The sequence below is a fragment of the Haliaeetus albicilla genome, chromosome Z, assembly GCF_947461875.1.
Source record: "Haliaeetus albicilla chromosome Z, bHalAlb1.1, whole genome shotgun sequence".
NCBI classification, from domain to species: Eukaryota; Metazoa; Chordata; class Aves; order Accipitriformes; family Accipitridae; genus Haliaeetus; species Haliaeetus albicilla.
In genome coordinates, this window is record NC_091516.1 from 72,470,194 (window position 1) to 72,482,197 (window position 12,004).

General features: G+C 61.7%; 2 protein-coding genes across 4 annotated transcripts; one reads left to right on the forward strand and one right to left on the reverse strand.

The window, feature by feature from the left end:
• The first annotated feature begins 704 nt into the window (after positions 1-704).
• CLASRP (CLK4 associating serine/arginine rich protein) lies at positions 705-10,889 on the forward strand. Of its 2 annotated transcripts, none has more exons than XR_011323437.1 (21): positions 705-823; positions 1,368-1,570; positions 3,224-3,321; positions 3,845-3,946; positions 4,781-4,860; positions 5,126-5,210; positions 5,608-5,753; positions 5,858-5,954; positions 6,157-6,235; positions 6,437-6,510; positions 6,691-6,732; positions 6,871-7,098; positions 7,824-8,075; positions 8,532-8,711; positions 8,813-8,856; positions 9,866-9,926; positions 10,031-10,089; positions 10,180-10,226; positions 10,353-10,435; positions 10,647-10,671; positions 10,794-10,889. XR_011323437.1 is itself a non-coding variant. In XM_069777361.1 (21 exons), exons 2-21 carry the CDS (start codon positions 1,472-1,474, stop codon positions 10,834-10,836), a joined length of 1,920 nt encoding a protein of 639 aa, XP_069633462.1. In that variant the 5' UTR covers positions 705-823; positions 1,368-1,471; the 3' UTR covers positions 10,837-10,889. The 2 variants fall into 2 exon arrangements, 1 of the variants encoding a protein (XP_069633462.1); XM_069777361.1 differs by having other exon boundaries at positions 8,813-8,852.
• An 82-nt stretch (positions 10,890-10,971) lies between these two features.
• GEMIN7 (gem nuclear organelle associated protein 7) lies at positions 10,972-11,913 on the reverse strand. Of its 2 annotated transcripts, none has more exons than XM_069777363.1 (2): positions 11,807-11,913; positions 10,972-11,366 (listed from the first exon to the last, which is right to left on the reverse strand). In XM_069777363.1, exons 1-2 carry the CDS (start codon positions 11,871-11,873, stop codon positions 11,011-11,013), a joined length of 423 nt encoding a protein of 140 aa, XP_069633464.1. In that variant the 5' UTR covers positions 11,874-11,913; the 3' UTR covers positions 10,972-11,010. The 2 variants fall into 2 exon arrangements, with proteins under 2 accessions (XP_069633464.1, XP_069633465.1); XM_069777364.1 differs by having other exon boundaries at positions 11,790-11,808.
• Positions 11,914-12,004: the final 91 nt, after the last annotated feature.

The window sequence follows — 12,004 nt, forward strand, 5'->3', positions numbered from 1 at the left end:
AAGTCCCCGCTGGGAAACCCCAGCCACACCCCAGTGCTGGGATGGATCCGGCAGTGGGACGGGCTGGCACTGGGACCAGTGTAGCCCAGGGACTGGGATCAGCACGTGGACCAGTATAGTCCAGGGACTGGGATCAGCACCACGACCAGTATAGCCTGGGGACTGGGAGCTGCACCAGGACCAGCCTGGCCCAGTATCCCCCTGGGAACTGAGACCAGCACTGGGACCAGTGTCACCTGGGAATTGGGACCAGCATCAGGACAAGTATAGCCTAGGACTGGAACCAGCACTGCAACCAGCCTGGCCCAGTATCGCATGGGAATTGGGACCAGCCTGGCCCAGTATCCCCTGGGAATTGGGACCAGCACCGGGACCAGTATAGCTCAAGGACCGGGACCAGCCTGGCCCAGTATCGGCCAGGGACTGGGACCAGCACCAGGACCGGTATAGCCTGGGAACTGGGAGCTGCACCAGGACCAGCCTGGCCCAGCATCCCCCTGAGAACTGGGACCAGCACTGGGACCAGTATCGCCTGGGAATTGGGAGCAGCACCAGGACCAGTATAGCCTGGGACTGGGACCAGCATCAGGACCCGTCTAGCGCAGTATCCCCTGGGACTGGGACGAGCACCGGCTCTGCTGCCCCGCTCCAGGCCCCGCCCCCTGGGGGGCGGTACCCGCGAAGCCCACGCTCCTCTACCATTGACCCCGCCCTCTAACGTCATCCGTCTGGCCCGAGCCGCACCTGCCCTGCCCCCCTCTCTGGTCCCTCCCCCGCGCCTTCACTTCCGCTTCCGGGTCCCTCCATGGCCGCGGGCCCGGCGGTGAGTGATAAATGGCGGCGGGGTTGCCTCCACTCCTGCCCCCCCCACTCCCCACTAATCCACCGGTGGGTGGCGCCCCCTCCCCCCCCCCCCCCCCCACACCGGGGTAGCTTCCGGTAGGGACATCCGCGCCGGGCCTTATCCGGGGCCGCTACCTGGGGCCCTACTTCCCTTCCGCCCCCTCCCCGCCCAGAGAGGCGCCTGTTGTCGTCCCCCCCCGCCCCGGAGGTGTCCGTGTCCGTCCCAGCCCCGGAGGGGGTGCCCGATGTGTCCCCGCCCACCTCCCCTCGAGCTACCCGGTGTCCTTATTCCCCCCCCGGGCTCCCCCTTTTCCCCCGTCTCTGTGCCTCCCCGCCCCTCCCCCCCGCCCGTTTCCCTCCCTCCCTTATTCTCCCCCCTCCCCCGGGGGGTGCCCGGTGCTCCCTTCCCCATCACCCATGGGTGCTCCCATGTCCCTGCCAGGTGTCCCTTACCCACCACGTCTGTGTCGTCGTCGTCCCCCTAAAGTCTCTCCGCGTCCCCTAACGCAGCCCTCCACCCTCAGGTGGGGAACAGCTCCTCTTCCTCCTCTTCCTCCTCGGTGCCCAGTGGGAGCCCCCCCCTCCTCCCCCTGCCCCCCAGGCTCGGTGACATCTAGGGGACGCCAGGATGTGGCACGAAGCCCGCAAGCACGAGCGCAAGCTGCGAGGGATGATGGTGGACTACAAGAAGCGTGCGGAACGCCGTAGGGAATACTACGAAAAGATCGTGAGTGGCCCCGACTTCATCCCCTCCTTGGGGACAGCAGTGGCCCTCTACCATCCCTGGATGGGCCCTGATCTGGGGCGTGCCTGGGGTGTTTGGGAACTACCTGGGTGCTTCGCGGCTTGTTTTTGGGGTGGAAGAGGGATGGATGAAGGAGCTGCGGCGCTTGCTGCTGCCTGCCTTCCCTTGGAGACCCCACTGGGGATGTCCCTGGGTGGGCACCCTAAATCCACACAAGCAAAACTGCCTCCCTTTCAGGTCCCCTTTTTCCCCAAGGCTCAGGGCTCCCGCTCTTCCTTTTCTCTAAGAGTTCCACTTCCCCTTTTCCCCAAGACTCCCACTGTCCCCTTCTCCCCAGGGTTTGGGGCTCCTGCTCCCCCTTTTTTCCGAGGCTTGGGGTTCCCACTCCCCCTTTTCCCCACGGCTCAGGGCTCCTGCTCCCTGCTTTTTTCCAAGGCTGTCACTCACCCTTTTGCCTGAGACTCCCACTCCCCTTGTCATGGTTTAACCCCAGCCAGCAACTAAGCACCACGCAGCCGTACACTCACTTCCCCCCCCCCCCCCCCCCCAGTGGGATGGGGGAGAAAACTGGGAAAAGAAGTAAAACTCGTGAGTTGAGATAAGAACTGTTTAATAGAACAGAAAATAAGAAACTGATAATGATAATAACAGTAATAAAATGACAATAGTAATAATAAAAGGATTCGAATATACAAGTGGTGCACAACGCAGTTGCTCACCACCTGCTGACTGATGCCCAGTTAGTCTCCGAGAGGTGATCCCCACACCCCCCAGTTTCTATACTAGATGTGGCATCCCATGGTATGGAATACCCCGTTGGCCACTTTGGATCAGCTGCCCTGGCTGTGTCCTGTGCCAACTCCTTGTGCCCCTCCAGCTTTCTCGCTGGCTGGGTATGAGAGGCTGAAAAATCCTTGACTTTAAAATAAACTTTACTTAGCAGCAACTGAAAACATCAGTGTTATAAGCATTCTTCTCATACCTAACTCAAAAACATAGCACTGTACCAGCTAGTAGGAAGACAAATAACTCTATTCCAGCTGAAACCAGGACACTCCCTTCTCCCCAGAGCTCAGGGCTCCTGCTTCCCCTTTTTTTCCAAGGCTCAGGGCTCCCCCTTTTCCCTGAGGCTCCCACTCCCCCTTTTTCCTGGGGCTCAGGGCTCCTGCTCCCCCTTTTTTTCCAAGGCTCAGGGCTTCTGCTTCCTCTTCCCTGAGACTCCTACTCCCCCTTTCCCCCAGAGCTCGGGGCTACTGCTCCCCCTTTTTTTCCAAGGCTCAGGGCTTCTGCTTCCTCTTCCCTGAGACTCCTACTCCCCCTTTCCCCCAGAGCTCGGGGCTACTGCTCCCCCTTTTTTCCAAGGCTCAGGGCTCCCCCTTTTCCCTGAGGCTCTGGGCTCCTGCTCCCCCTTTTCCCCAGGGCTCAGGGCTCCCAATCCCCTTTTTCCTCAAAGCTTGGGACTCCTGGTCCCCCTTTTCCCCAAGGCTCGGGCTCCCCCTTTTCTCCAGCACTGGAGGCTTGGGGCTCCCCCTTTTCCCTGAGCCTCAGGTCTCCTGCTTCCTTTTTTCTTAACCCTTGGGGTTTTTATTCTTTTTTTTCTTTTTTTCTAACCTTGGGGGTTTCTGCTTCTCCTAGAAAAAGGACCCGGCCCAGTTTCTCCAGGTTCATGGCCGGGCCTGCAAGGTCCACCTGGACTCAGCCGTTGCACTGGCCGCTGAAAGCCCCGTCAACATGTGAGTAGCCCCGCGCAGGGCCAAAGGCATCTCCCGCTGCTCCCTAAGCAGCTCTGGGAGGTTCAGGAGGCGCGGTTGGTGCCTCGCCAAAGCCTGGGGGGACTGTCATGCAGCTGCAGTGTCTTTGAGAAGTGCCGAGCCCATTGGCGAGGGTTCAGGGGTGTGTTGCGGGGGTTCTTGCCCACTGGCAGCATGTGCCCAGCTGTTCGGCTCCTTGTAGCACAGCCCTGGGGCTGGCCAGGTCCCTCCCACCCTGGGAAATGAAATCTAGGCTGGTTCCTGCTTGTCAAAACCAAATAAAAAGGACTCGGCTCCTCCTCCGCCAGAGCTTCTAGGAGACGCTGCTGCAGCAAACGAGTTGGTTCTCCCCTCCCCGCTCGGGAGTGACTAATGCAGGAGAGCTGAGCGCGCCTGTCGGTGCTTGACAGGACGGGGGTTGTGTGGGTTTGGGGGGGCCCAGCTCCTGCTAGGGGGCTTTCTGGCTATCCCCCAGCTCTGAACGACATCTCTCTTCCCCTCACAGGATGCCCTGGCAGGGGGACACGAACAACATGATCGACCGCTTCGATGTGCGGGCGCACCTGGATTATATCCCCATGTACACCCCGCCCCTGCTGAACCCCATGTAAGCCGTGGGGTGCCAGGGCACCCCACTTCGACAGGAGCTGCTGGGTCCGGATCAGGCCTTCTCGGGGTCTGTTTTTGAGCGGTTGCCTGAGTTTTTGGAGCCAGCGTCACCTGCGAGCCTGGCTGGGGTCGCTGCAGGGCAGGCAGGGCTGCTTTTTAGATTTTCGGTACTGGGACCAGTGTAGAGATCCCAGTATCGGGAGGATAAACTGGACGAGTGCAGAGGGATGGGGAGGACTGGAGCACAGGGCGAAGGGGAACCCCACAGCAGCTTTTCCATACCTAAAACATTAGAGAGGACGGAGCTGAGCTCTTTGCAGAGGTTTGCAGTAAAAGGGCATGATGAAAAGGCCAAAATTAGAGCGGAGGAGTTAAGTACCAGCACAACCCCCAGAGGCTGGGACGGTTCTCTCTCTCTGGAAAGGGGTGCTGCTCAGCTGGAGCCAGCTGCTGTAGTCGGCCCTGCTTTGAGCAAGGACAGGGCAGAAGGCAAATATCCCCCCAGGCCTGGGTCTGTGAAGAGCAGCCACGTTCCTTTCCTGCCCCTGCTTGCTGCTGCTCTGGCACCTCCTTACCCTCTCTGGCCTCGGCATGAGCTCCGGAGAGGAGTTTGGCCCCTTTGTTGGGTTTTCAAGGGAATTCCAGACCAGCACGTGATCCTTTGCCTGCCAGCCCCAGCCCTGATATCTCCATGAAGCAGGGGATCTGATCACGCTAAGCCAAGCAGAAAGGGGTCATGTTTTTTCCGGGGTCCAAAATCCCTTGGGGAGAGGGGAACTTCCATCTCCCCAGAGGCTTGTGAGCACCAAAAGCTGCATCTGCTCCTTTCCAGCTCCCCTGAGCAGGAGTCTGATGAGAGAAAGTGTAACTACGAGCGGTACCGAGGCCTGGTGCAGAACGACTTTGCCGGCAGTAAGTGTCTGGTGCAGGCGGGAGGGTCAGGGCCGTGTGAGACAGAGTGAGCCCCTGCGATCTGGGGGAAATCCCAGCTCATCCAGGGCATGGCTTGACATAGCACCAGCCGAACGGCGAGGGGAGGGTTTTGTTCCCGCTCCAGGGGTGGCAAGGCGCTGGGAGAGCTGCGTCCCGTCTAACGAGCTGCGGTTAATCAGCTCTCTGAGGTGTTCTCTCTCAAGTGGGTGTAAAGCAGGCTGGTAACTTCTCTGTGTGGTTGCAGTCTCAGAGGAGCAGTGCCTCTACCAGATCTACATCGACGAGCTCTATGGGGGACTCCAAAAGCCAAATGAAGATGACAAAAAGAAGTGAGTGTGAGAAGAGGTGACAAAGGATGGTTGTCATGTCCCTGTCCTCGGGAACTGTGCTGGGAGTGCGGCTTCACAGCCTCAGAAACACCCGCTCTTCAACCAGTCCCAGTTTTCCCTCTACTGGGGTGGGACTGAGCAGCCACCAGCTACACCATCCACCCTTGGCTGCTTTTGGTGATGCTCTGAAGTCTTTCCCTGCATCTCCATGCTGAAATGTCTGTCCTGTCCCTGTCGCTGCAGCCATGAGGCTGTCCTGGGGCCGAGCAGAGCAGTGCTGGCTGAGGAGGGAGGCAGAGGAAGGGATGGTTTCCTTCCATGGAAACTTTCTGTCTCGATGCTGCCTTCTGTGGCCCGGCACAGAGGTGTGCAGGGGCTTAAGCGTGTCTGTGCCCAGGCTGGCGGAGAAAAAGGCTTCCATCGGCTACACATACGAGGACAGCACCGTGGCTGAGCTCGAGAACTCCTTGGAGAAGCGAGGGGATGAGGAAGACTCCGAGGAAGACAGCAACACAGATGAAGATGAAGTCATCCCCGATATCGGTAACGGCCCTCCGTTATTGGGCTGCTTCACCCCGGTTTGGTAGATGTGCTGAGCACTGCCTTGCCTCTTGGGGTGCGCTGAGCTGCCTGTGCTCTGCCCGCAGATGTGGAAGTGGATGTGGATGAGCTGAACCAGGAGCAGGTGGCCGACCTGAACAAGCAGGCGACCACATACGGCATGGCAGACGGGGACTTTGTCAGGTATGGCTGGCAGCTGGGACAGACAGGGAAAGCACTGGGAACCCAGTGGAGCCTCACCAGGGCCTTCCCTTCTCACCAGAGGCTGAATCGTTTGTGGATGTGCCTGTCTCTAGGATGGGGGGCCCCCAAAAAGTCTCCCCTGAGAACGGTGGTGGCCAGTGGGCTCTTACTGAGGGTTTCTCTTTTTTGGGGGGGGAAAAAGGATGTTGCGGAAGGACAAAGAAGAGGCAGAAGCTATTAAAAATGCTAAAGCCCTGGAAGAAGAAAAGGCGATGTACTCGGTAAGGGGAGCTCCGGCAAGCTCTGCCCTGTCCTGCTGCAAGCCTTAGCTGGCCGTGAGCCTCCCGGGGCAGCAGGCTGTGTCCTGTCGGTGCCCCTCCCCGCTCATGGAACCACCTCTGCCTCCCAAGGGGGGCCCACAAACTCCCAAGACAGCTTCCCCCAGGTTTGGTGCCATCTCTTAGCTCAGGCTGCTCTCCTAGGGCCGTCGTTCTCGCCGCCAAAGGAGGGAGTTCAGGGAGAAACGCTTGAAAGGGAGGAAGATCAGCCCGCCCAGGTGAGTTTCCTGGCCTGGCAGCCGAGACCGGGGCTCCTGGAGCTCCGCAACAGCCCTGGTCTGTTCATATCCATCCCAGGCATCATCCTTGCCCGTGCCAGCTTGCATGGGGTCCCAGCGGCTCTGGCCTCTGGTGATGTCCCACTGGTACCTCCTTTCTAACGTCCTCTCCTTTCGCAGCTATGCACGGAGAGACAGTCCCACCTACGATCCCTACAAACGGTGAGTGGCCACGGTCCTGGGACAAGCAGGTTCTCCAGGCTGGGAACATCCCCTTCCTGCAGGGAACCTGGCACCCGCTGGCTTTTGGGAGAGAGTTTTTCGGCAACTGAAGCTGCATTCCTCCTCGCCACCTCACAGCTCCCCCTCGGAGTCCACCTCCGAGTCCCGCTCCCGTTCCCGCACCCCATCTCCCGGCCATGAGGAAAAGATCACCTTCATCACCAGCTTCGGCGGCAGTGATGAGGAAGCGGCAGCGGCATCCGCGCAAGCCGGTGGCATCTCCGGAAAAGCCGCCACGCTCGGGAAACAGCGTTCCACCCCGGGGCAGCCAGGCAGCACTGCGGCAGGTCATAGCACCTCGTCCCGGTCGGTAACTCTCCCATCCAGCTCGCTTTCCCAACCCTTACCCGCAGAGGCGCGGTGGCGGTGGGCCAGGCGAGCTTGCCGGCCCCTCACAGGCACAGAGCCAGGCCGGCCCAGCATGGAGACACTGGCAAGGGATGCTCCCGACGCCATGGCGTGGCTGCTGGCACCACTCGAGGAGCGGAGGGGGGAACACAGTGGGAGAGAGCGGGTGGGTTCTCTGTCACGTAACCATGCAGGCCGTGTGCCTGCCCTGGTTCTGCTGCGGTGCCAGGGCAGGGCTTGCCAGCTTCAAAAGGATCTTCATGGCATCTCTGGGTCTTCCTGGAGATGGCTGGGCTTGGAGCGGGGGGGGGCTGGAATTTGAGTGTGAGCCAAGCCACCTCCTGCTGTAAAAGAAAGAGTGTCTGCCAGCTCCTGGAGAGCTCAGGGAGGGAATTAGGGTGGCCATCGCAGCTCCTTTCCCGGCACAGCTGGGGGTCCAGGGGGCTCGGAGCCCCTTGGCAGAGGGCTGAGCAGTTCTGGGGCTGTTCCCTGCTGTGCCTGGAGGCTCGACACCGGCGTGGGGTGGGGGAGAGGTGCCTGCTCACAGCTCAACCCATGGGCTGTCTGCCAGGTCCAGCTGTACCCGTGACATGCAGCACTGCCTGGTGCTGGGAGCAATGAAGGTCCCCGCTCCTCCTCGCTCGTCCCAGGCACCAACACCTCGTCCCATGTGTCCCTTCTAGGAGACGCTCTTCGTCCTCTTCCACCTCCCCATCCTCCTCCTCATCCTCCAGCTCCCGCTCCAGCTCCCGCTCACACCGAGGCGGTGGCTACCACCGCTCTAGCCGCTACTGCCGCTCCCACAGCCGCCGGTACTCACGCTCCCGCAGCCGCAGCCGCCGCTACTCGGGAGGGGGCTCGCGGGACAGCCGGCGTCGCTCCAGATCCTATTCTCCTGACCGGGGGTATCGGTACAGCTCCCGCCGCCGCTCCAGGTGAGCTCTGCCCTCAGCTGTCCCAGTTCCTGCCTATTTCGCCCCAGTTCTTTACTGGGCTCCTCTGTGGCGAGTTTCGCCAGTGGCTTCGTCGTCCTCCCGCTCAGCCACAGGTGGTATCATCCCCCTCGGCCGCCTCTTTGGGGTGAACAAGCCCACACGTCTTGGCCTTTCCCTTCCACTCGGTGCTCCAGCCCCTGCCAGACTGGTCCCAGTTTGTTACTGGGAGTCCCACATGGGTTCCTGTATCCAAAAAAGATCTCGCCAGCGTTGAATAAAGGAGAATATGTTCCGTCTCTCACCCTGCTAGTGGGTGGCTTCACCGTGAGCTCCCCCAGCACCATCTCCACTCGCTGTTGGGTTGCGGGGGGGGGGGGGGGGGAGGGGCGGGGTGTCCCAGTCACCCTTAGGGTGCCCCCCCCCCAGCACCCTTCCACCTTGATTCCCTGTCTGCAGGAGCCGTTCCAGGTCCGGAGAGCGCTACCGGCGAGGTGGCAGGTCCAGCCGACACTGGAGCAGCAGCCGGAGCAGCCGAAGTCCCAGCGATTCACGGAGCTACAGCAAATCAATGTCTCCGGTGCGAGAGAAACCACCGAGGCCCACAGCATCGCCCGCCGTGGGGGAGAAACTGAAAAAGTGAGGAAGGGGAAGGGTCGGGGGCACCCAGGGTGTTGAGGAGCCCCTGCATTGATCCTCACACTCTTTTTTTTTTTTTTTTTTTTTTCTCCCGCTTTTAGGACTGACACTGCTGCTGGTAAAGAGACAGGAGCTGCCAAAGTCAGTAAGAATTTAACCTCACCTGTTTAATTGGCATCACTGCAGAGCAGGCTAAGGGACACAGTGGTGGACGGGCTGGCGGAGGTGCCGGGACTTGGCGCCGGTTGCCCCCGTGACCCGTTGCGTGTCCGCCCCGCTCCTTGACAGGGTGCCGGTCCCACTCCCTCCTTGCAGCTTGGGGGGGGGGGCGGCCGCCAGACGGGAGTGGGGCCACAGGCCACTCGGGGCGGTCCCAGCTCTGGGTGGTGGAGAGGTGGGGTGAGGAATAGGGACCCCCGGAATCTGGCTGGGGGACGCCTGCCCTGCTTTGCTGGGTCCCGGTTGTCACCAGTGGCTGCCCTTGCACCTGGGGACTGTCCCCGTGCCCGGTGGGTCCTCAGACTGCTCCAGGGAGGTGGTGGCAGGGGGCTGGGGGAGCCCCTTGCCCCGCTCGCAGCGGGTCTTGGCCAGACTGCCGATGGGATGCCGGGCATGGCTGTCCTCCCTGGTTCCATGAGCCGCCCCTCCGTGCCCTCGGGCCGTCCCAGGCCATCCTCTGTCCACAGGCCACCCTGTCCCTGGGGACCCTGGGTGCTTTCGGGCTGTGTCCGTGCGTCCCCCGGGGTGCCCGTGCCACCTCCCGGGGCTGTGGGCGCTCTGGCAGGGAGCAGCCTGTTATCCAAGGCCACCCTCAACAGCCACCGTTTGTCCCCCACAGTACCCACGGGTGTCCCTGCTGCTCAGGGACAGGGTGCAGGCAGTGGCAAAGCCCCTGGCAACGTGGGCAGGGATGCCCAGACCCTGTAGAGGGGCTTGGGGCCCGGGGGGGGGGGGGGGCGGTCTCAGAGTTGTCACTGTGTCAAGGCAGGTGGTGGTGCTGGGATCAGGCCAGGCTGGCACTTGAAGCCAGTGTCTGCCATGGGGTGGGGGGCAGCCTGGGGGGGGGTGTTCCCCAGGTCTGGCCAGTGTGGCTCACACCGTGTCCTCGTCCCCATCCCCCCCACCCTTCACATGCCCTTTTGGTTTGTTTGCAGCCCAAACTGACGCCACAGGAGAAGCTGAAGCTGCGCATGCAGAAGGCGCTGAACCGGCAGTGTAAGCAGCACCCGTGGCCCCCCCCCACTTCCACCGCACCCTGACGCCCCCCGCCTCTGTACCCTCTCTCAGCCCCCACTCTTTGGGTTTGTTTTTTTTAATAGTTAAAGCCGATAAAAAGGCAGCGCAGGAAAAAATGCTGCAACAGGAGCACGAGAGACAGGTAGGGGAGGGGGGTGAGGCTGGAGGGGAGGCCAGGCTGCCAACATGGGGGGGGCTAGAGCCGGTTAACAGGAACGCTCTTCTATTCCAGGAGCGGGAGGACGAGCTGCGTGCCATGGCCCGGAAAATCCGCATGAAGTAAATCCTCTCCCATCCCTTTACTGGGTGCATTCTGTGGGTCCAGGCCGCAACATGACACCCCCCCCCCCCCCACCCCCCCTGCTGCTGGCTGCTCCCCCCCAACCTCATTTTATTTTTTGGCAGGGAGAGAGAGCGCCGGGAGAAGGAGCGGGAGGAATGGGAGAGGCAGTACAGCCGGCAGAGCCGGTCTCCGTCCCCACGTTATGGTGAGTGCCGGCTGACTGGGAGCCTGGTGCCAGTGTGAGGGGGGTGGTGAAGGGGTTCAGTGGAACCCCATAAAACAACAGGGAGCAAATTCTATCCCCCCCCCCGCCATCTGGCCTTTGTGGGGTGGGAAAGAAAAGCTGTTGTATTCTGGGGAGAAAAATGCATGGAAAAGGGGCTGCGTCAACTGAGTGTGTCCCCTCTGCCTTGCAGGTCGGGAATACAGCTCCTCCCGGAGGTACGTCCCCTTCTCCCACCCCACAGGTTGGGGGGGGGTCCCGGTGCTCAGGGGTCCCCAGGGACAGCCCCCCCCCCCCATTCTCACCCACCCCTCTTCCCCTCCCCCCATCTCATCCACAGGCGGTCCCGGTCCCGGTCCCGGAGCCCTCACTACCGACACTGACGGGGAAACGGCACCAGTTTCACCAACAGCAAATAAAAGATGGAAAACCCAAATCCTCCCTTGTCACCTTGGTTTTTTTTTTCCCCACCCCTGTTGCCCCAGAGGAATTGTAATTACAGTCAGAAAAAAAAGGGGTTTTGTTGGAAAAAGGGGATTTTTGTTTTAATTAACGGGTCACTCGAGGGGGAAGGTGTAGGCGAGGACGTCGGTGTAACGCAGCAGTGCGGCCGCTTGCACCCCCAGGGGGGTCCGTAGGGTGTCCACCTGGAATGCCACGGCGTCCACATCGGCGGCACCGAAAACGGCGTCCACCTGGACCCCCGCCCGGAGGTAAAATCGGGTGGGATGGCCCCGGGCAGCCCCCAGTGCCCGCAGGTAACGTTGCCGGAGGTTTGCCCGCACGCCCTGCACCATTATCTGCTCCCCAAGGAACGCTTGGAATCGGGGTGAAGTAGGGTTGAAACCTCGGCTGGAACCTTCGGGACCCCGTGGCAGGCGTAGGACCCCCACCGGCACCAGCATGGTGGCTCCTGGGGGGGGTGGAGGGGTGGGGGGAGAAAAGTGTGGGGGGTGTCACCTGAGACCCCCACTGTGCTCCCACCCCCGCCGTGTTCTCCTTCCCCAGAGGACCCACCCATGTCCCCTGTGTGTGTCCCTGCACCCCTGTGACACCTACAGCCCCGACCCCCCCCCCCAAAAAAAAAACAAGCCCCCCGCCCCCAACGCTTCCTGGTCCCCAAACATCCACCCCGCACCCCTCTGTGCCCCCCCAGGGCCTCTAAAAGACAGATTTCCCCCGCCTCGTCCCCCTTCCAGCCCCCCGTGTGCTTCCCCCACCCCCCGCAGACATCCCCCCCGCCCCCAGGGCCCTAGTGCCGCTTGTGCACACACCCTCAGCCCCTAACCGTCCCCCCAGCCTCCCCTGGACCCCCAAAGCCCCTCACGGACACCACCCCACCCCCCCACGTACGGGGCACCGGACGCTCGGGGCGGGAGACACGCGGGGCAGGAAGGGGAGATGGCGCTTGTCCGCGCATGCGCGCCGCCACCGGAAGTGCGCCACAACTTGCGCGGGCTGCTTTGTCGCCGCCGCAGATTCGCGTTACCGGGGCGGGGAACGACGACGACGACGACACACACCTCAGCCCACACACACGCACGGGTTTCG